General features: G+C 32.3%; 2 protein-coding genes across 4 annotated transcripts in view; one reads left to right on the forward strand and one right to left on the reverse strand.

Moving 5' to 3' along the window:
* LOC127709470 (prolyl 4-hydroxylase subunit alpha-2-like) overlaps positions 1 to 16,961 on the reverse strand; it is a 48,260-nt gene extending 31,299 nt beyond the window's left edge. Inside the window, exons 1-4 of one of the 3 annotated variants that reach the window (XM_052215060.1) lie at positions 16,351 to 16,961; positions 11,291 to 11,445; positions 7,091 to 7,252; positions 3,036 to 3,196 (exon numbers count right to left, since the gene is read on the reverse strand). In XM_052215060.1, the coding sequence (XP_052071020.1) occupies positions 3,036 to 3,196; positions 7,091 to 7,252; positions 11,291 to 11,445; positions 16,351 to 16,523 (651 nt within the window). In that variant the 5' untranslated portion in view covers positions 16,524 to 16,961. The remainder of the gene's footprint in view (positions 1 to 3,035; positions 3,197 to 7,090; positions 7,253 to 11,290; positions 11,446 to 16,350) is intronic. The other 2 variants (XM_052215057.1, XM_052215059.1) reach the window with 2 other exon arrangements.
* A 49-nt stretch (positions 16,962 to 17,010) lies between these two features.
* LOC127709482 (DNA replication complex GINS protein PSF1-like) lies at positions 17,011 to 17,845 on the forward strand. The gene has a single exon (XM_052215075.1). The coding sequence runs from the start codon at positions 17,167 to 17,169 to the stop codon at positions 17,755 to 17,757; it is 591 nt and encodes a 196-aa protein (XP_052071035.1). The 5' UTR covers positions 17,011 to 17,166; the 3' UTR covers positions 17,758 to 17,845.
* The last annotated feature ends 5,761 nt before the right edge of the window (positions 17,846 to 23,606 follow it).

Below are 23,606 nucleotides of genomic sequence, written 5' to 3' on the forward strand. Positions count from 1 at the left end.
TATTTTTAGCGATGGCGGCCATGTTTGTCGATGGATCAAAACTTCGGATACAATTTATAAACTAGATACCCTAAGGAACATTTAGTTAAAGTTTGAAGGTATTTGGCCCTGTAGTTTCAGAGGAGAAGATTTTTTAAATAGTTTACGACGACAGACGACGACTACAGACGACGGACGCCAAGTGATGGCATAAGCTCACATGGGGCCCTTTGGGCCTTGGTGAGCTAAAAATGTATAATACCTTCTTTTACTTCGACATGAATTGGAATAAATTATCACTTTACTTCTCAGCTTGACATATTTTTTCCATGATCAATAAAACAATTAATAAAATGCTTCGCTGGGCGCAGCTTGATACGACCGCAGAGGTCGAACCCTGAACAGTTGGGGCAAGTATGGACACAACATTCAAGCTTGATACAGCTCTGAATTTGGATTGTGATTAAATATTTGACACAGCATAGGTTTCTGACACAGAAAGAATGTGGTCTAAGAATTTGATTTTTTTTAATTTACCTATTATGGTCCAATGTCCAAATCAAAATACATGGTTAGATTCAGCATATCAAAGAACCCCATATATTCAATTTTTGTTGAAATCACACAAAGTTTAATTTTGGACCCCAACTTGGACATACTTGAAAACTGGGCCCATAACCAAAAATCTAAACACATGTTTAGATTCAGCATATCAAAGAACCCCAAGAATTCAATTTTGTTAAAATCAAACTAAGTTTAATTTTGGACCCTTTGGACCTTAATGTAGACCAATTTATAAAACGGGACCCAAAATTAAAAATCTAAATACACGGTTAGATATGGAATATCAAAGAACCCCAATAATTCAATTTTTGATGAAATCAAACAAAGTTTAATTTTGGACCCTTTCTACCTCAATGTGGACAAAGTTGATAACGGGGCCCAAAAATCAAAAATCTAAATACATGGTTAGATTCAGCATATCAAAGAACACCATATATTCAATTTTTGTTGAAATCAAACAAAGTTTAATTTTGGACCCCGATTTGGACCAACTTGAAAACTGGGCCCATAATCAAAAATTTAAATACATGTTTAGATTCAGCATATCAAAGAACCCTAAGAATTCAATTTTTGTTAAAATCAAAATAAGTTTAATTTTGGATCCTTTGGACCTTAATGTAGACCAATTTGAAAACGGAACCAAAAATTAAGAATCTAAATACATGGTTAGATTCAGCATATCAAAGAACCCCAATAATTCAATTTTTGATGAAATCAAACAAAGTTTAATTTTGGACCCTTTGGACCTCAATGTGGACCAATTTAAAAACGGGGCCCAAAATCCAAAAACTAAATACACGGTTAGATTCAGTATATTAAAGAACCCCAAGAATTCAAGAATAAAACCCCATTGAAATTGGTCAAGAAATAAGCAATTTATACGAAGTATCTTCATTTGCACAATACTGTGCAATTAAATATTTCTTGCAATTGCGCAATACTGTACAATTGACAATTTCTTGCTATTGTGCAATATTGTGCTATTGGATATTTCTTGCTATTGCGCAATACTGTGCAATTGAAGATTTCTTGCTATTGCGAAATACTGTGCAATTGAAGTTTTCTTGCTATTGTGCAATACCATGCAATTGAAAATTTCTTGCTATTGCACAATACTTATTATATAATAATTTACACATCCTGTTTGGTGTGTATCTCCTACCATATCATTATTATTTGCTTTTAAATATAAATCAGAAATAACCAACTTAAAATGGAAAATTTTAAAAGAAAAAATAGGAAAAAAAGAAAAAAAAGAAATAAAAAAAATCCTCCCCCCCAAATTTTTTGAACCCCCTTATGATTCATCACTTCCAAACTCAATCCCAGCCTTCCCTTTGTGGTATGGTACCTTGCAGTACAATTTCAGAGAGATCCATACACTTGAACACAAGTTATTGTCTGGAAAATAGAAAAATGCTTGTTTTTTGCCCCTTTTTGGCCCCTAATTCCTAAAATATTGAGGCAATTACCCCCATCATCAATCCCAGCCTTCCCTTTGTGGTATGGTACCTTGCAGTACAATTTCAGAGAGATCCATACACATGAACACAAGTTATTGTCTGGAAACTAGAAAAATGCTTATTTTTGGCCCCTTTTTGGCCCCCAATTCCTAAATGTTTTGGCAATTACCCCTAAACTCAATTCCAGCTTCCCCTTTGTGATATGGAACCTTGTAGTACAATTTCAGAAAGATCCATACACTGACACACAAGTTATTGTCCTTAAACTAGAAAAATGCTTGTTTTTTGCCCCTTTTTGGCCCCTAATTCCTAAAATATTTAGGCAATTACCCCCATCATCAATCCCAGCCTTCCCTTTGTGGTATGGTACCTTGCAGTACAATTTCAGAGAGATCCATACACTTGAAAACAAGTTATTGTCTGGAAACTAGAAAAATGCTTATTTTTGGCCCCTTTTTGGCCCCCAATTCCTAAATGTTTTGGCAATTACCCCCAAACTCAATTCCAGCTTCCCCTTTGTGATATGGAACCTTGTAGTACAATTTCAGAAAGATCCATACACTTACACACAAGTTATTGTCATGAAACTAGAAAAATGCTTGTTTTTTGCCCCTTTTTTTGGCCCCTAATTCCTAAAATTTTGAGGCAATTACCCCCAAAATCAATCCCAGCATTCCTTTTGTGATATGGAATATTGTGGTACAATGTCAGAGAGATCCATACACTAACACACAAGTTATGTCTGGAAGTTACAAAAATGCTTATTTTTGGCCCCTTTTTGGCCCCTAATTCCTTTACTGTTGGTACCATAACCCCCAAAATCAATCCCAACCTTCCTTTTGTAATATTGAACCTTGTGGTAAAATTTCATAGAGATCCATTCACTTAAACTAAAGTTAGAGTGCGAAAACCAATGTGTCTTCGGACGACGCCAGACGATGACGACGACGACAACGACATACCAATATACGACCACAAAAAATTTTTTGCGGTCGTATAAAAAGTTGCATAATTATTTCATAAATTTACCTGATATACAGAAAAAGCCAAGAAGTCAATAATTTCTGATTTGTTGACTGTTTTATTTTTCTCATTTTCCAATCGACTCATGGCTTCGTTCATCCACGCAGTGGTATGGTAGTAGTCTTCATCATTGTAGGCCACACGGCCAACCTCAAAACAATCAACAGCTGAAAATCGTGCAAGTCATGCTATTAGTATAAATAAGAAGATGTGGTATGATTGCCAATGAGACACAAGAGACCAAATGACATAGAAGTTAACAACTATAGGTATTAGGTACATTGTAACATGCTATACCCTTAAACATACATTTACCAAACAAATTCAAAAAATGAATCATAAGCAAGATTATTTTTCTTAGCATAATTGGTTTTCAGTTTTTTTTTGTTTTTGTTTTTTTTTGGGGGGGGGGGGGGAGGGGGGGTTGAGGTGTGTTTTCAGCAAAATTTTCTGAATTAAAGACTTATCCTGCATTCCAACTGTGATAAGTGTGTTCTCTACAACAAATTAACAATATGGTATTCCTATGAAGCCAGTGTTCTCCCCAGGCCGATATGACGCTGTGGTGCCGCAGCGCCTTCATAATATTTTTGTAGATCCCGCAGCGTCTTAATTGGCCGCTGTCCCTTAATACTTGATCCCGCAGCGTGTTAATTTTCACATTTTCATTATATATGTTGGTTAAAATTGTCAAGTTACTGATCACCGCTGATGGGTCGGTCAGTGTTACGCAATAACTGATAATTAGTTTTACCTGAGCCACGCTTATCTCAGCCTTATCGGACTATGTTATCAGGTAATAGCGTAAATGATCATCAAGAAGATAGATATTTTTTGAAGAAAATTAAAAATTTTAAAAACTTCAGTTCAGAAATTGAAGAAATAGATCGCAAATATTTACGCATCGTGTGTGTGATCACTTGACCATTTATAAAACGAATTTTTTCATTGGTCGAGAAGAAGAATCTATTTAAACACGACCAATGAACGTGTTGAATACACATGATAAATTTGAATACACATTGCTCAAGATATTTACGATGAAAACTATGAATGAAAGTATTAGTAGTTGAAAAAATTAAAATAAAGTTTGATTAAAGATAACGAGGAGTGATTTAATTTAATAGAAAGTGAAAAAATGTTGCTTGCAAGGTAAATTCTTCTGAAACTCATATTTTTATAAATAAAATGATCATTGAACATCGATCGTGAATCCGTGGGTCGGGAAATATGTGACAATCAACACGGGTACAGAATCGCCGCAGCTTCTGTATAATGTCACTGGTAAATAATTTCAATGGTTTTCACTTTAACGAATTTGTAAAGTTTCGTTTATATCTATCTGCCAAAGATAGGATTAAACAATAATACGCACGGAAGCGTAATGTGAAACTACGGAAACTGGTCAGCTGTTCATTTATAAAAAAAATTGTTTTAAAAAGTTGTATACCAAATATCTTAACCATATTCGATTTTATTAATTCTGAATGAACATGTTCTCTGCAAGTAACAAAGGGGTGAATTATAAACAAAAGGTAGATGATGGAAGTAGAAGTTTTTTTCAGACCAATGACGTCTAATGAAAAGGGGAATACACTTCCATCTACACTGTCAGTAAAAGCAGATGTCATTGCTTCTCCTAATCCCAACCAAGCTCAAGTTTTAGCAATTGATAAAAGCAAGCACCATGTTTCTGGTTTCAATGACAAGTGGCTGACTGAGTTTTCATGGCTTAGAAATGTTTAAGGGGGTATAAGCAAAAGTTGTGAGTGGGGGTTTAATTTTTAACCCTGAAGAGGATAAAGACAAAGTTGGGGAACAGACTGTCCAACAAAATAACACTATCTTGAAACAATATCCCTAGAAGGAGCAGAGAGTAGAGATGAATATTTATATTTTGACTTCTTTAATTGACTGAATATAAATAACTTTTGTGTTTAAAATCAATTTATTTCATATATATATTCTTGTAATTCATTAATACTCTGCATTATGAAACACATAACACAAAGCATTATAATTCATATTGCATGTCATGATTTATGACTTATTGCTTCAGATCACAAACGTTCACTCTAAAAAAAGAGTAACGCGCCCTTGAATTTTGCGCCTTAAAAAAATCCTGGGGAGAACACTGGAAGCTGTTGTAAAGCATGTCCTTTGAGAAATGTTGCTTCACGTTTAAATACAATTCAACACAAAAGCAAAATACATAGGCCATTATAACATGGAAGCACATTTTAAACTGGATATTTCATAGAATGGAAAATCACAGTACATTATAAATAAGGAGTCACATTCATAGAAGATACTTTTTTCATGGTAAGCTTAAGTAAATCAAAATATATTTTTAACTTGGTATCTTTTAATTACTTTTTCATTTTAGCTTGTTTTTGGTTTGTTTTAGAAGTCACCTATTTTAGAGGTCACATTAAATTTACTTTCTACAGATCCATTCAAAGTTATTTTTACATATATATTTTCTTACTACAGTTAAAGGTCACTTTAAGCTTCTTATATATGTTTGACCTTATTTCAAACACAACTCACAAATTCAATTGCTTATGTACTCGAACATCTGTTTAAAGAATAAAAAGATCAAAGCTCAATTTTTTATACTTTTCCTACTGACTGAAAAGATATTAACTTCGTTTGAAACTTATAACAAACATGTTAAACAATATCAATGAAAAATTATGAATAACGAAAGAGAATCCCCCTAACTGTTTTACATGTATATGGCAGACCCTGGTCTCTTTACAAGACTGACAGTGAGGACCATTTCGAAAAATAACTGTGGTTCATTATTGTTCCTAGGAAACCAATTTTCCTGGATTTCAAGGGTGAACCAAAAATTTTAATATATATATATATATATATATATATATATATATATATATGTATATTTTCTATAGTCTTGTATATAGACATTGGCCAAACCATCATGACCATGATTTCAAATATCCACAAAATGCTATTTTTTAACAACGCACGAAAATTGGTACCCTAAAAAAAAATCATGAATTCAGAGTATGATCAAAAGGGCCATGCAGTATTAGAAAATAAGCAGGTGTGTTATTTTAGCAATTCCTCACAAGACCATATGGACATACATTGTTATTTTATTGTTAAATATATGTGAACAATTAAATGATTTGCATCTAAATAAATCAAACTTTCTGTGTTAAAATGACTTTTTACATTTCACAATTAATTCATATTCTAAATTAATAAAATAGAATATAAACATGATAAAAGTATTTCATGCATTGGTATTACATGTATTAGAACTTTTTTTAAAACTTCCAATTATAACCAACAAATGTGTCTTTTTAAATAATTCAAATACCTTACAGATATGATATGGGTTTGCTCATTGTTAAAGGCTGTACTGTAACCTATAGCTGCTTATATTCATTTTATTTGGTCTCTGGTGGGTAGTTCACTGTAGTATCATTGGCAATCAATGTATTTGATATTTTTATATATTTCCAACATCACAGGAAATAAACACCTCAACTATTTCTAAAATCTCTAAAACCAATTGTGTATGTTCATAATGAGATGGTTGTCATCCCCAATATGCTTGTAATATTGGTCACTGGCATTTAAGCATCAATCAATTAATCAATCACTGTATAACAATGATTAATTTATGGTGATACATGTACAAATGCAGTAAAAGTTGGAGATATTTGTGTATAGTTGTTTAAGAAAAAGTGTTAAAAACATATATATATATATATATATATATATATATATATATCAAGTAAAACAAAAATCTGTCTCAAGCGAACCTTGCAAAAACTGTACACCCATGAAATTTGATCTTTCTATTACAACATATCTTCAAAGAAAAGACCATATTGGCCATCAAGTCTAGACAAGATACCTTTGTATTTCATGTATAAACCAGAAGGTTTGATAATTGTGTCTTGTTTTAACTACAAGTAACTCCCTCCTTTATTATGTGTGTGTGTATGTTTGTTGTTTTTCGTATATAATTTTTTATTGAATGTTTGTGCTTATGTTTTTTTTTTTTTTTTTAATGCAAAACTTACCTGACAATTCTGTAGTTTTAATACCAGCTATATCTCCTGCCGCTATTTTTTCTGTTTCCAATTTGTATGTGTCCTGAAGCCTCAACAGTGCGGCTACTGCTCCATTTAAATCTTCATAAGTTGGCAAATACTCTTTCAACTGGTTTATTTTATCATTAAATTCTGTGGAAAAAAAAAAACAACAAATGAAAAACAAATTTTGATAATCCCCACATTGATCAAATAAAGCATAATTAATTTAGGATTACTCATGTTCACTAACTATTTATTATCATTAGAAAGTTTATTTTAATCATGAATTGAAAAGTTAGGCCGTAACCTGTTTGCTTCATGCATGACTTTAAGTCTAGTACATCTTATGTTAATTGAGTGTTTATTTGGAATCGTGACTTCTTAAATGTGCAGGTCTACAATGAATTTGACATTAGGATAAAACAGGGGGTGGACAGGGGGTCACTGGTTCCAACTCCCCCCTTCTTACTCCCCAACGAAAATTAGTCATAGAAACTTATCCAGCATATCCTAATGTTTTACTCCCCATCTTCTCCCAGTTCCTGCACCATGACTCCCACCCCCTCATTCCCTGGTGCCCTTATCCTTGTCATATCACTCCCAAAAACCATTCCAGCTAATGGCCACTAAATTATTTATATTTCAACTACAACATACCGTTTGAGGATTGTTTAAAAGTAATAAAGTTGGTAATAATATGTGAATCATCAATTTTCTATAAAACTGACAGTCTGTAAGGAACAAATAAACAAATGTCAACTGTAATCGTATCTCCTAAATATAAATAGATGGATAATCAATAATAATATTCATTTCATGGGCTTCAAGAATCCAAAAAAAATTCCGAAACTCCATATATTTTTGAAAACTAGGATACTGTGGATTCATTTTTATCGTGGGTACCAGTTACCCAAATTTAGTAAAAATTGTATTTTTGTGAATATTTGACTTTGTGGTTTAATTATTTTGCTTATAAATTTGCATAAACAAGAGTGCACACACTGAAATTTCTCGCCTTCTTTACTAATCATTGATATTATGTTGATAGTCCTAAATATAAAGCTTTATTACAACTGTCAGATAAACTTAACATTGACCAAGAAAACTAAACATTGACCAATGAACCGTGAAAATGAGGTCAAGGTCAAATAAAACCTGCGCGACTGACATATAGATCATACAATATTTCCATACACCAAATAATTAGTTGACCATATACATGATATAGTATTAAAAAAAAAGACCAAAACTCAAAAACTTAACTTTGACCACTGAACCATGAAAATAAGTTCAAGGTCAGATGACACCTGCCAGCTAGACATGTACACCTTACAATCATTCCATACACCAAATATAGTAGACCTATTGCATACAGTTTAAGAAAAACAGACCAAAACACAAAAACCTAACTATAACCACTGAACCATAAAAATGAGGTCAAGGTCAGATGACACCTGCCAGTTGGACATGTACACCTTACAATCATTCCATACACCAAATATAGTAGACCTATTGCATACAGTATAAGAAAAACAGACCAAAACACAAAAACTTAACTATAACCACTGAACCATGAAAATGAGGTCAAGGTCAGATGACACCTGCCAGTTGGACATGTACACCTTACAGTCCTTCCATACACCGAATATACAAGACCTATTGCTTATAGTATCTGAGATATGGACTTGACCACCAAAACTTAACCTTGTTCACTGATCCATGAAATGAGGTCGAGGTCAAGTGAAAACTGTCTGACGGGCATGAGGACCTCGCAAGGTACGCACATACCAAATATAGTTATCCTATTACTTATAATAAGAGAGAATTTAACATTACAAAAAGTCTTAACTTTTTTTTCAAGTATTCACTGAACCATGAAAATGAGGTCAAGGACATTGGACATGTGACTGACGGAAACTTCGTAACATGAGGCATCTATATACAAAGTATGAAGCATCCAAGTCTTCCACCCTCTAAAATATAAAGCTTTTAAGAAGTTAGCTAACACCACCGCCGGATCACTATCCCTATGTCGAGCTTTCTGCGACAAAAGTCGCAGGCTTGACAAAAACTATTGAAAATTGTGCTTCTTTGAATATTAAAGTTTATGGTTTTAACCTAAACCCTCAAATTCCACGAAAATTGATATCCCACTACATAATATAGATATTCTCAGCAAATGAATAAAAGATGAGGATACACAACTGTATGCACTAAATGATAACAAAACAGCTGAATAAATTTTGAGGTCAACATTTAGGTCTTTGCAATGTACATCTGTGCATGTATGTCAAGATAATAAATTAAAACATTAAATTTTTTAAACACCTTCATTGACATACTTTAGCTTTACCTGAAGATATTTTGTAATCTATCCAAGATCTAACATTAAAAACCTGACAATATTAAAGGAAAATCCTCTTTTCATCTAACATGTCTAATAAATGGACGTTTCATGGACATTTGTAATAAAAATAATTGATTTTCATAGTTAAAAATGTTCTGCTGTAATAGGGTTTCTTTGTACATTTAATCCAAAGTAATAGTCTTTTATTCAAATATGACAATCACTACCAGTATTTTGTTTTGAAAAAATTGCACTTTCATGAGCCAACTGGGTACCATTATCAGCTTAGTAAAGTCTGCTCTGGTATATTGAACCATAGCTTGTTTTCATGCATAACAACTTATTGCATATAACATTTAGTACATGTGCATTGATATCTTTTATGCACAAATGCACCATTAAATGATCAATGACCAGGAAGAGAAATTTTAACAGTTGTTACTTAAATGCATATGTTTAATATAATGCAACAGTCTATTAATCTTAAGCTGAAATGCCAAATGCTTGCAAATTGATATATGTCTTAAATTCAAACAAAATCAAAATTGCAGAAAATCATGACTTGTAAACATAATCTTGTTTAATATTCCATCAATTTAAAATGTAGTATCAACATTTTTTACTTGTTATAATTTGCAATGACCAAAACTTGTACATATTTTGGGGTTTGCTATCATGTTCATTTGGGGGGGGGGGGGGGGATGGACACACACACAACAGAATATTGATGAATTTATTTAAATATTCAAATTTTAGATAAATTTCATCCTGATATATATACTGTTAAATTGTTAATCAACTGCTAAATTTTTGAAAGTGGAAAATAATGTGAATATAAATCGTCACGCATATGACTATTCCCTAATATTGATAGATGAGGAACATGTGAAAATCACAAGAATAAAATTGCTGCATATTCTGATAGAAACAAATAAATGCGAAATAAAGTATCCTGGAAAATAAGTTGGTATACGATATTTCTAACCATATTTTTTTGGAAGACATATGTTGTTCTGAATTTATTCATGGAATCCACTGAAAGGATTAAAGCTGGCAATAAAAAGTGTTTATCCAATGTAGTGGAATTAGGCATAAAATAAGCAATCATAAAAAACTGATGTGCTCATGTTACTATTTTTACAACTTTGCTATACATTACAACCTGTAACGCCTACTTTTTGTCTCCACTGCAACCATTTTAGAAGATAAAAACACTCTTTATCTATGCCCTTATGCTTATTTATTGACTTTAAGTGTTTAAATGTCCCATACAATGCAGTAATTTGTGAAAGGAGGGTCCATGATGATCCATCTAAAACATCAACTAGGAGCATGTCTGGCATCAATCTATTACCTGTATCATATTGTCTTCCTTTTTCCTAATCCAAGTCACTTGATTGCTCTTGCCTTTAGTATTTAGCTTTAATATGGTATATGAAGAAAATCACACAGTGTGCAGATCATTTTATTATATTGATCTTGCTTATAAACTAGTCTCACATTGGGTGCCCTAGGGCTGCTATGGTTTAGGTCATACCCCATTCTTTGAGCCACCGTATAAAATCAAAATTTTACAAAATTAAGCATTTGATCCTGATTGAGTTGCACATAAAACTTGTACCACTTTAATTCAAAATCTGTACCAGTTACCGGGATATTAATAGATTCTACACCAGTTGTGAGGGTCTGAATTAGGTTTACAGAATAGAGAGTTATAGGTAAAAAGTGCAGAATAAAGGCTAAAATATATAAAGACTAGAGAAAAATTACCTAAATATTTATAGAATTGAAGGACCCCCATCTAGACCTTAAGTTGTGTGTGTATTTTTTGCACTTCATACCTTCATTTGGCTTCCATTTTAAAATATCTTCAATATGTCGTTCCCAATCAACTGTAAATCTCTTGACAAACAGATAGGCATTGACTGGGTTCCCCAAGTAAAAATCTGTATTCTCTAAAGCTTTAGAACTGTGTGTCTCTAACTCATCAGCTAACCTGAAACAAAGAAGAATTTACAAATATCAAGCTGTGTTTATCTTTTTTTGAATTGGTCTTTCTTTAATTCTAACCAGATTTATACTTTCAGACTGGTTGATTATTTTTTTTCAATCAATGTGTGGTCCATTTCACTTGTATGTCATTTCTTCATTTGTCAAAATTAAATTGTGACCTGGCCTTTGTTCTTTCAGTACGTAACTCCTAATTGCTGCATGCTATGGGAAGAAGCAGCAAGGACTAATTTAAAAGATTCTTCTTGGACAAGGATCCAACCACAACCTCCCTAACTTGATCAGCTTCCTTGCAAATAATAGGAAATATTTTCACATTTAAACAAAAACTTCATAAAGAAGTGGACCAGTATACATGTATGTAAATATATGTAGATAACATCAACAAGCTTCAATATGCAAGTTATTTATCCTATTTTCAGGAAGAAGTGATCTATACATCGTGTATTTAAAATAAATGTAAATAACATCAACAAGAGCCATGTACTGAAGAGTTAAGCTGCATTTTGTTTGCTTCATGCATACATAACTTGACTTGAACAGGGTATCCCTGATCCAAACTCCCCCCATGTTACTCTCAAGTTCTTTCTTTTTTCTTACTTTTGAAACTACTTTCACAGCAAGTGTGAAAAGACAAAGAAACCACACAAGTTGTTTAATTATACACAGATACCTGTAAATTAAAGATGCTAGGAATGTGTCTCAAGGAATGTGTAGACTCAATGACAATGAAATGAACAAACAAACCCAGTTATTCATGAAGGTTCAAATAAATTAAGTAGTTCAGTGATTAATTTGCCGAGTGGCAACATCCTTACAATTAATCCACAGTAAATATCATATGCATGAGTAAAATACAAAATGTACCGCAAAATTCAACATCTTTACATTTTATTCAGGATACATATCATATGCATGAGTAAAATACAAAATGTACCAAGAAATTTTATCTAGTACAGATTACTGCTATTGTAATCATGGCGTATATACATTTCAGCAGGCTGCAGATAAACAAAAATATATATTTAGATTACAATGTAGGGGCATGCACATTTACATGTATTATTATTGCATTGTTACATGTATATTTTCATACCACAATGCAATGTGCTAGTTAAATATTCATTTTCACACATTTAATTTCGTTCTATAATAGATTGAAAAAAAAGGTTATGAAACTCCATTTGCTCATTCCACAATGTTCCATATCCCTTATACATCACAGAAGCCCCCCCCCCCCCCCCCTTATTTATTGAAATTGATAGAGGACACAGACTATCATCTTTTAATTCAAATAGTTCCCACTTCCTTCTTAAAGACTTTTCCCTGCATTTCCCATCTCTTTCTTAAGCTTCTTTGTGCAGGATTTTAAAATATTTAGCTCAGCCATAAAAATCATCTTCACAAATAAAATAGACAATTATTTTTAAGAAAAGTTCTGAAGCTTGTTTATCTCCATTTTATCTCCATTTTATTTCTAACCTGAAAATATACATAAAATTCAATTATAAGGATTATAGCCTAATTCTCTGTTCATTTCCGTCACCCACGGAACTGTCTGTCAATGTAAATTCCAATCAATACAGACCAAAACTGCTATAATTAAAAGCACCTTATAATGAACAAAATAAATATCAAATTCCCATTACACGGAAGTCTATTTTCAATATCATCTTTATTTAAGCATCATTTTATAGATATTTCCATAAAACGAGAGAAAATTCATTATTCTGCTAACAATTTTGTGGTAAGATAACTTAGAAGAATGCTGTTAGAATTGTCAACAGATGTAATTATGTACCTTGAATGTGTCAAATAATTATCCTAATCATGAAACAAGTTGATAAATGATTTGTAAAAGGACAGTAATATAGACCTGAGGCAGAGTGAACAACTAAAGAATGTTTTATATATTATACAATGCTCATATACACCTAAAAAACAAACATTATAAAACAAGAATACATGTATGTGTCCATAGAACACCATGTTTGCCTCGCATAATCACATTTCCATGTTCAGCGAAAAGTGAAATCTGGGTAAAAACCCTTATTTGACACAAATATAGAATAGTTTTATTACATTGTAATTATGAACTGTGGAATGAAATTGCAAGTTGGTCTGAGCACAAACTACCATGAACCAAAACTTTCATCTGATACAGGATCAGGATATAGATAGACGCACAGAAAGGAAAACATATTGACGATCTACTATCGTAGACTTTTCTGGCATAACAAAGAACTTGGCTGATATTACCTCAGGGTGAGACAATGTGAGACAGGTTCAGTATACATGTACATTGTATTTTGGTCTTCCTTTGGACTGATACCGGGCGATTACCCTGTGAGATACAACTTGAAAATCTAACTCAGCGTGTCAATTTTGTACAAAGCAGAGGCCGATTTAGGGGGCCAGGGTCCTCCTTATGGAGCTACAATGTTCATATATGATTAATGCATAGACTTTTTACATGTCCCACTCCAAACGTTGCCTGTTTTGGGCCCAGGCCCCCCTTTTTTTCAAAATCCTGGATCTGCATCTGCAGAGTACAATTTACATGTATATCTCATTAACATGCATGTTCTATTTTCGCTTGGATTTAAAGATACATAAATCTATCAATGCTTCTATAATTCAAAGATAATCTACATTTTTAAATCAAAGACAAGTCAACATTTCCCCTACCATTATCATGTGATTATCATTTAATTAATCCTTAATCTACAGTATATCAAATCATCAAAGACAATATTTTCTAAACCATAATCTTTTTATCAATAAAGGCATAAAACTTTTTTATATCATAATATCATAATAATTCTTTGATCATATCTATGTGTGAAAATCATAAAGTAAACATGTGTGTTTTGTCTATATGCCATTTTGTTTTTCTTTGTTGACATATTTGTTTGTCTTTATAGAGATTAAGATTATAACACAATGTTGACTGCTTTACTCCTATTTTTGACATGTTTACCTATTATTCAGTTTGTTTTGATCACATATTGTTGTCAATATAATGGAATTTAATGCGACTGTCATACAAGTGAGAGGTTTAGCTACCCCGTACAATGTAGCTATAAAACCAGGTTTAATCCACCATTTTCTACATAAGGAAATGCCTGTTCCAAGTCCGGAATATCACCATTAATTCCCATTCGTTTGATGTGTTTGAGCTTTTGATTTTGCCATTTGATAAGGGACTTTACAATTTGAATTTTCCTTGGAGTTTGGTATTTTTACTTTTTGTACAATATTCTTCCATGGAAAATAATTTTGAATAATACAAAAGGTAGAAGCTGAATGATTTTAGGCTGTAAACGTTTAAAAAATGACACATTTGAATCAAAAACAAAAAAGAAGGACTTTAGTACAAATGTAAGAATTAAAGATGCAGATATGTTTTATATAAAATAGCATATTTATTCTTTTGGTAACATTTGGTATTCATATCAATTTTCTACAATTATATTTTCCTGATCATTGAGCATAAGATGTTTTGAGCGAAAATGTCAGATAGGATACATGTACATGGAAAATGATAATCCTATTTTCAACTTTACAAAATCAAGCATTTAAAATATATATATTTTATACATTGTACATATGGATAATTACAAACCTTTGGAGATACAAAAATGTACATGTACCAATGTAAATGCAGCAATTTTAAGATTTATCTATTTAACATCCAGTGATAAATAATTCACTTTAAAACTTCATTACTGTCAGAATCCTTACTGGGCATGTACATTTACCAAAGAAGACTTTGGGATAATATATATGATATGTACAAAATTGTATTTCAATGTCATATCACAATACCATATCAAAATCTAAATACTTAAAAGAAATTTTCTATGATTGCAAGGAGACAACAAGCTTATGTGCAGTGGGTATCGGGTCCGTTCGCTCCCAATACATGTTCGCCCTCTGGGTTCATTCAAACCCTATTTTTATTCAAATACTGATTGAATTATTAGATGTTTTTTAGATGTATTTATCAAAATATTTAAATTTTCATTAATGAAAATTCTGGAATTTTTAAATGAAACATCTTTTTTTTTTGTGATTTGATGATTAATTATTAATGTTAATTATGTATGATTATTTTTACATGAAAAGGGTGCGAATGTGAAAGGGGGCGAACGTGAATGGGAGTGAATGTGAATGGGAGCGAACTTGATTTTGGGGGAACGGACCTGGATTCTGTCCAGTGACCAAGGATCAAAGGAAGAAGGCATGAATACCCATTTGTCATTTTATTGTTAAGTAAATGTTATCTAAAAACTTGTCAATCATGTCAATTGCTGACAAAAAATTTTAATTTTCAAAAATTTGTCTAAGTAAATTTTTTTTTATTCAATGTCGGCTCACATTTGTTCATCATGTACATGGCGTACACATTACCAAATAATTTAAGTTTTTTCTTATTTGAAAATTAGTAAGTTGACCGTAAGCTTTAATTGAATATTTTACATCCTTTTAAAGATGAATCTAGGAAAATCTAACATTTAATTACATTTTAAGCACATTTATGTACAACAATTACATATGTTACTCTACTTTGTACATGTATCTACCAAATAATCCAATGATCAGCTAGCTATATATCATGACATGCCAGGTTGACAACCTACCGGACTTGAAACAAGGTAGTGGCAGATCCAGGGGGAGGGGGTCCAGGGGTTGGAACCCCCCCCCTTTTTTTTGGACGATCAATGCTTTTGAATGGGGACATCATGGTTGGAACCCCCCTTTTAAAAATGGCTGGATCTGGACCCCTGCAAGGTACTAGCCTCAGTTAGTCTTAGTCTGTTTTAGCTACTATTATTATACATGAATATGTTTTGTGCGCAAGTTTTAAGTTAAAAAGTGGTATTCTCACCTGGAAAGGGCATCCAGTCTTTGTTTTTCTTCTGTCACATATTCTTTTATTCTTGAAGAAATTTCTCTCTCAGCAAATAAAGCTCTTTCCATGTGGGCCAAAGATGTAAACAGTTCACATCTGACAACTGATGCCACGCAAATAAGCAACAACAAATACCTCTGATTTGTCATTGTTCTGAGTTAGTCTTTAAAACTTTGTTGTTTAACAATTTGTCCAATAGTGAATGACAACTTCAGTTCCAATTAAGTAATATGAAGGTTCTGAGAAATCACTAGAAAGTTCCACGTTGGATTTTGGCCTACGTGCACAAACACTTGCGTAGAATCTTCACACACACAACATCTAAGAGTGCCCCTTATCAAATTACATTTTCATTGATGGGCTATTCCACTGGTGTAGGGAAAACAGGTGTCACAGTAGATAATATAAATAAATCAACGAGATTAATGAAGGTTGAAAACGTCCAAAATTATGTACTTAATAATCTGCATAGATTTCTTTTGTACTTGCTAACCGCTTCAAAGTTATGCAGCTTTATTTAAAACCACATCACTTTATTCGCCCCGGGAGAAAATAATTTTCCAAAAGTCACATTGGTATCACGTGATTTCATCTCGGTCTGGGTCCTAATCTGTGCTTTGCGTCGGCAGCAAAACAGTGAGCCAGGGATCCCAGGTTAATTTTCAGTCGGGGCTCCTCTCGACTTAACATCATTTAGAATCAGAAATGCTTTAGAAAAAGATTTTACCGAAGGAATGAAAAATGGCGGGAACTCAAGTTGTTAAACACCCGTAAACACTGATCCTCGTCAAAATGTTAGCAGAAAAAGCTTTAGAGCTGATTGCTGAGTTACAGCGAACGATTGATAGCACACTTGGACCATATAACGAAGATACAGCCAGACACGTGTTGGAGGAGATGAAAGCTTTGTTTGAACAAAATCAGAAAGATGTTAGTGCCACAGTTGCTGGAGAAAATGGTTTGTTTTCAGGAGTACAGCTACGCCATGCTGCTTTAGAGAGGAATAAAAGGTGTCTTTTAGCATATATTTATAACAGATTACAACACATAAAGAAGATGAGATGGGAGTTTGGTAGTGTACTGCCTTCTGATGTCAAGTTAAATCTGGGTGAACAAGAAGTCCAGTGGTTTGGAAAATATAACAAAATGCTTGCAAACTATATGAGGTCTATAGGAGACCATGGGGGACTTGATCTTACACAAGATCTCAAACCACCAAAAACTTTATTCATTGAAGTTAGGTGCTTGATGGACCATGGTGAATTTGAAACTCAAGATGGTAACATAATATTATTGAAGAAAAATAGCCAGCATTTTCTGTTGCGATCAGAATGTGAACATTTAATTAGACAAGGAGTTTTGGAACATATTGTCCATGGTTAAACACTTGAATCAAGTTTGTTAGTAAATGTGCAATAAGCCAAAAGCAAGTGCTTTTAGCTTTTATCAAATAAAATCAATACTGGATTTATTTTATTTATATTTTTTTACACTTGCATTTCAGAGCTTTTGTCATCACTTGACATCCATCGTAAAACATTTCAAGATCGTCTCCTATGAAAGTACTTTACCAATTTCAACCAAACTTGGGGCAAATGATCCTTAGGGTACATGTGTATCTAGTGAATCTAGAATGAAGTTTGTATTTAGTCTGGACAATCAACAAATATATGGGTGTCATGGCGAAAGATAGAACATAAGGGTAAAATCCATTACTGGCAGTGTTCTCCCCAGGCCCTTAAAGGACCGCGGGCCCGCGATGTATAATTTTCTTCCGTGGTGGTCATGGTGGTATCGTTCTTGCCGCGATGTATAATTTTTCTCCGTGGTGCTAAAATTTTCGGTAAAAAAATCATAAATCGGTAAAGTTTTAAACGACTTGTTAAACCTTTTCCGTGGGGTATAAAATTTCAGATGAAAATTGACCAGTTCAAACCAGTTCAATCCAGTTCTTACAACTAGATTGTTTACATTTACCTTTTGAGGTTAACCTTGATGATTGGATTTAATCGATGTACATGATTCTTTTGTGTTTTAATTAATTAAGAGATCATAATTAATGATCAGACTTGTGAGGGACAAGCAGACATTTGTTAATTAACTCTATTACTCTAGCCTTTGGTTATAAATAATTTGCGTATTTTAAACATGTTGAAGTTACTTCCCCTGATTTAGCTTATTACAAATAAGTGCTCCTAAAATATTATCTATCATTGAAAATAGAAATAAAGTACAAATTCAATGCAAAATTATATAAGAATGTTACTTTAAGGATAAAAACTTTCTTTGAACATACCAACAAAAATATATTGCAAATTATTTTTGATAATCATACTTTTATTAATGCACAGACATATTATAATAAATAGGTAGTATTTTCCACTTGGTAACTGATTTGTGTTAAAGTAGTCCCAGTCTTTAGACACTGATTGGAACTCAGCTTAATATGATATATGGGTGTACAGATAGATGATATATTTTTTCTTTCATGTCTGTCTACCAAGTAACAAAATAATGATTCTAATAATAATTGTATTGTTGATTAAAAGAATCATGTCTAAAGCTATGGAAAATAGTTTTTAATTTACTAGAGGTTCTGCATTAAAATTTAATCTTGTTTAAATTTAATTGTTATGGTGTAATCTAAAAAAAATGGGGAATGTGTAGTGTAACTACAAGTATCAGGACAAATTGGCTTGATCAAAATATAAAAAGTGACTTAAGTTTAAAGACTAATAGTGCTTTCTTTTATTTATTCTTTAAAGAAATTAAAGTATACAAACTGTTTATTGATTTACTTCTTATTTTACCAGTAATTTTTTGACCCAAAGTCTACATAACACAGTAAACAAAACAAAGACAAAAAGGTAATGACACAAAAACTAACAAGAAAAAAAAAAGCGATGCAACGCGACACGACATATTGTACAAATCATTTTGACATGCGTTACCCTGGTGCTATCCAAAAATCCTGGGGAGAACACTGCCTGGTAATTGTCTCATATCTTAAAAACCATTGGCATAACTAATATGGGAAATCTGATTGGGGCTAATGCTACAAAGGTCCAGATCTACCTTCTTTCTTTTTTCATCAAATTATCAAATTCCCATTACACAGAAGTCTTTAAATCAGACAACTCCTTAAAACAGAAACAGTAGGAAGATAAAAAGGCTTTTGATAAAAAAAACATCTTGCCAGTCAGCTGTTACAAGTTCTGGAAGCAGAAATTAATACTTTCTTGGTGCTGATTTTTATAACTTCATATATCCTTATACCTGATTTCTACGTTCAACAGTTTGTTTAGAAATATTATTTTTCAAGAGTATTGTCACTCAATATTGCCCATATTTTTCCTAACTTTCAGAGTTTAGTATTACTATTAATATTTTACTAGGAATATGTTTTCATTGGTAACTATGCTAATGAATTAAAGGCAATTTAGGGTATACTATTGAATGGTCAAAATAATTTTCAACAATTATGTCAATATAAAGTTGTCTTTACAATATATCAAACTCAACTGGACATCAACAATCAATCAACCATATATCAACCTCGAAAGTCTATATATAAACATGTAGTGAATAAATTCCAATCTCTGGAAGATCTGCCATCAATACTCAATTCTCATAATAGCAAAAATACATTGAAAAGTTTTGTGGTTTGGTCTATTTCTCAAATACTATAACTATTAGCATGATTAGGGCCACTATATTTGCTGTATGGAACGATTGTGAGATGTACATGTCTGTCTTGGAGGTTTCTTATGACCTTGACATCATTTTCATGGTTATTGGTCAATATTAAGTTTTTGTGGTTTTGTCTGTTTCTCAGATACTATAAGCAATACATCATTCAGCTGTATTTGGTGTATGCTGTACATTTCTGTTTGACAGGTTTAATCTGACCTTGACATTTTTTCATGGTTCATTGGATGATGTTAAGTTTTTGTGGTTCAGTCTATTTCTCATATATATATATATATATATATATACATGTACACAACAGTATAGACACTTCATTTGCTGTACAGAATGATTGTAATATGTACATGTCTGTCTGGTAGGTTTCTTATGTCCTTGACCTCATTTACATGGTTCATTGGTCAATGTTAAATTTTCACGATTTTGTCTGTATTAGATACTAAAAGCAATAAGTCAATTATATTTGGTGTATGGTATAATTGTAAGGTGTTATGTGTGGTTGGCAGGATTCATCAGACCTTGACCATGTTGACCTCATTTTCATATTTCAATGATCAATTTCGATTTTAAGGTAAAGATTGCATTCATGCAGTTAAAACTCTGATGTAGCTGGCTTGATATCTATATCTTCCAGGGTTTACTGATACCTTAGATAATTAAACAACATGGTGCTGTGAACTGAGCATTTTTTAAATTCTATCCAGGCAATTTCATGCAATTAATTCATGGTATGTTATACTCAGATATTAAAGTTTACAAAATGATGTGTATTTGAATAACCATATAAAAAAGAAAATGTGCTATGATTGCCAATGAGACAACTCTCCACACAAGACCAAATGACATAAAAATTAACAACTATAGGTCACAGTACGGCCTTCAACAATGAGCCCATACCGCATAGTCAGCTATAACAGGCCCTGAAATAACAAACGTAAAACAAATCAAACAAAAAAGAAAACTGTTTTAATTACATAAGTTGTGTGTGGTGTATAAATCTTTTTAAAAAAATAGTTTCAACTACAAATGTACAATATTGAACAAAGGAAGATAACTCCAGTTCAAAATTTATAATTTGGCTAAATGCAAATTGCAATACTATATTTAATTTTATGTTCACATTGCAAAATGAAAGCAATTTTTACCCTTCAATCCTCACAAGCACTTTTGATTAATATTCATGTCTGTTTAACAAATACTATCATATTGGTCAGCTATATTTGGTGTGTGGAATAACTGCAGATAAACATGCATGTCTATTAGGGTTCCTCTGACATTGACCTCATTTACATTGATCATTGATAATGTTAAGTTTATGTGATACATTGTACTTGTATTAAAAGCTTCATGATACAGATTATCAACATATCTTCCATCATGCGGTAAGTAAAGCAGGCCAAACATTTCAGCATGTGCACTCTTGTACATATTTAAAATCCAAACCATTGACATGTCTTTAATATTTGGTGTATTGATGACATATGTCATGACCTAGACCAGTTTTGGGGTAAAAATTTAACAAAAGGAATTAAATTCCTTTAGCTACTGGCTGGATAACTATATTTCAACCTCTTCTCTACCTGTGCTTTGTGAGTGTACACAAAATAGTGCAGTGAGGTGAACATTAATTGTATCTTATCAATGGTACATGAATTTCATCAATTCATTAAAGATATACCCAGATATTTAATTTGCAAAATGATGTGTGTATTGCCATATGTGTCAACAAACATTTCTCTTTTTTTGAATTATACTAGTTGCGAAAAGTCATACAATGGTGTATATGTCTACTTGTTTTTTCTACAATTTTATGGATAAAGGGAAATAACTATTGAAAGTTTGCTGAATGCAAACATCGATAACTGCAAATTGAAATCATGACCAAACTCGTCAGAAGAATTATTTGAGTTATAGCCCTTTAAAAAGTAACAATTTTTATAATTTATGGGGGTTACAGTCTATAATTTTGAAAACTATAAATAGAAACTTTGGAAGGCAAAATGAACAACAAGATCTACAAACAAGTTTGCCAAAATCATTGGTCAACTCTTTATAGGAGTTATTGACCTTGAATGACATTTTTTACCAATACTTTGTGTTCTTGTCTATTATCTTGATTACTATCATATATTGATAGAAATTTCATTCAATAGCAAAAATGACCAGCAAGACAAGTTCTACATATATGTCAACATGGCCCAAATTGGTAGTAATTTTTTTTTATAGTTCTTGCCCTTAAACGAGGATTTTTTTTTTACCGTTTTTGTCTATTAACTTGAATACTTGCATAGATAGATAACAACTTTGAAAAGATAAATGAACAGCAGGACAAGATCTATAATATCTCTCAAGATGGACGAAATTTTTAGTCAACTATTTATAGGAGTTATTGCCCTTTAATGATGATTTTTATCCATTTTTGCATTTTTGGGAAATATTGATAGAAAGAAAAACTGTAAACAGCAAAAACGATCTGTAGAAATAGGTACTCATAGCCCTAATGGTCAGTCAACTCCTTATTTATAAGTAATTGCCTGTGACGATTTTTACCCATTTTTGTGTTTTGGGCAACAACTATTATAGACGATAGAAAATGTAAACAGTAAACAGAATTAACAAAACAGACATTGTGATCATGAATTAAATACAAGTCTACAATGTTGGAGAGTGGCCATAGTTGAAGATTCAGATAGATCCAGGTGAGCCACACATGATCTTTAGAGCTACTAGTTTCTTTTTTTGTGATCTACTAAAAATCAAGCGAATTCTTTGATTTAATTTATTTTTTTTTCTGACTCGCTTTGAACATCAAAATCACAAAATATTAAAAGTGTATGAAATAAAATCTGTTGACCTTTTAGCCACGTTGACAAATCCATCTGTACTGAAGATTACGTTTTGATACTCCACAGAAAAATAATCCAAGCACAACCAATGAATTATGTGGATCGAAAAGTGTGTAATAGCTCTTACAATCGACTACACCATAAATCGTAACATCACAATGAGCATAGTTTCAAATAACATATGCATAAACAAAGAATGCACAAGCTGAGAACATGTCTGTTAACAGCTCAATAGATCGATAGAGCTTTTGGTCCTTGTTTAGTATAGCATGCCTGCTCAAAATAAAGCTTATTTAGTTTTTATTTATGAGATGTTTCGCCTGCTTTACTGATCATGATTTAATTTTATATTGTTGTTGTTACCAATTATGTAAATCAATTGTATCTGATTTTATGCCCTTTATGGGCCCTGTAATTTGGGAAATAAAAATATTCTATTCTATTCTATTTTTAGACTATCGAAAGTTTTTAATATCAAGGTTTTACTATATATCACCTGGGACTATTATACTAAGTATAACAGTCCCAGATATCACATAAACTTGAACATTATCCATGAAAAAAAGTATAACAAAAATACCGAACTCCTGGGAAATTCAAATGGAAAAGTCCAGAAAAACTGACAAAATCACGCTTTCAATCAACGGATCAATTGAAAAACAACTGCCACATTCCTGACTT

Source organism: Mytilus californianus, unplaced genomic scaffold (assembly GCF_021869535.1).
Source record: "Mytilus californianus isolate M0D057914Y unplaced genomic scaffold, xbMytCali1.0.p SCAF_7, whole genome shotgun sequence".
Classification (NCBI taxonomy): domain Eukaryota; kingdom Metazoa; phylum Mollusca; class Bivalvia; order Mytilida; family Mytilidae; genus Mytilus; species Mytilus californianus.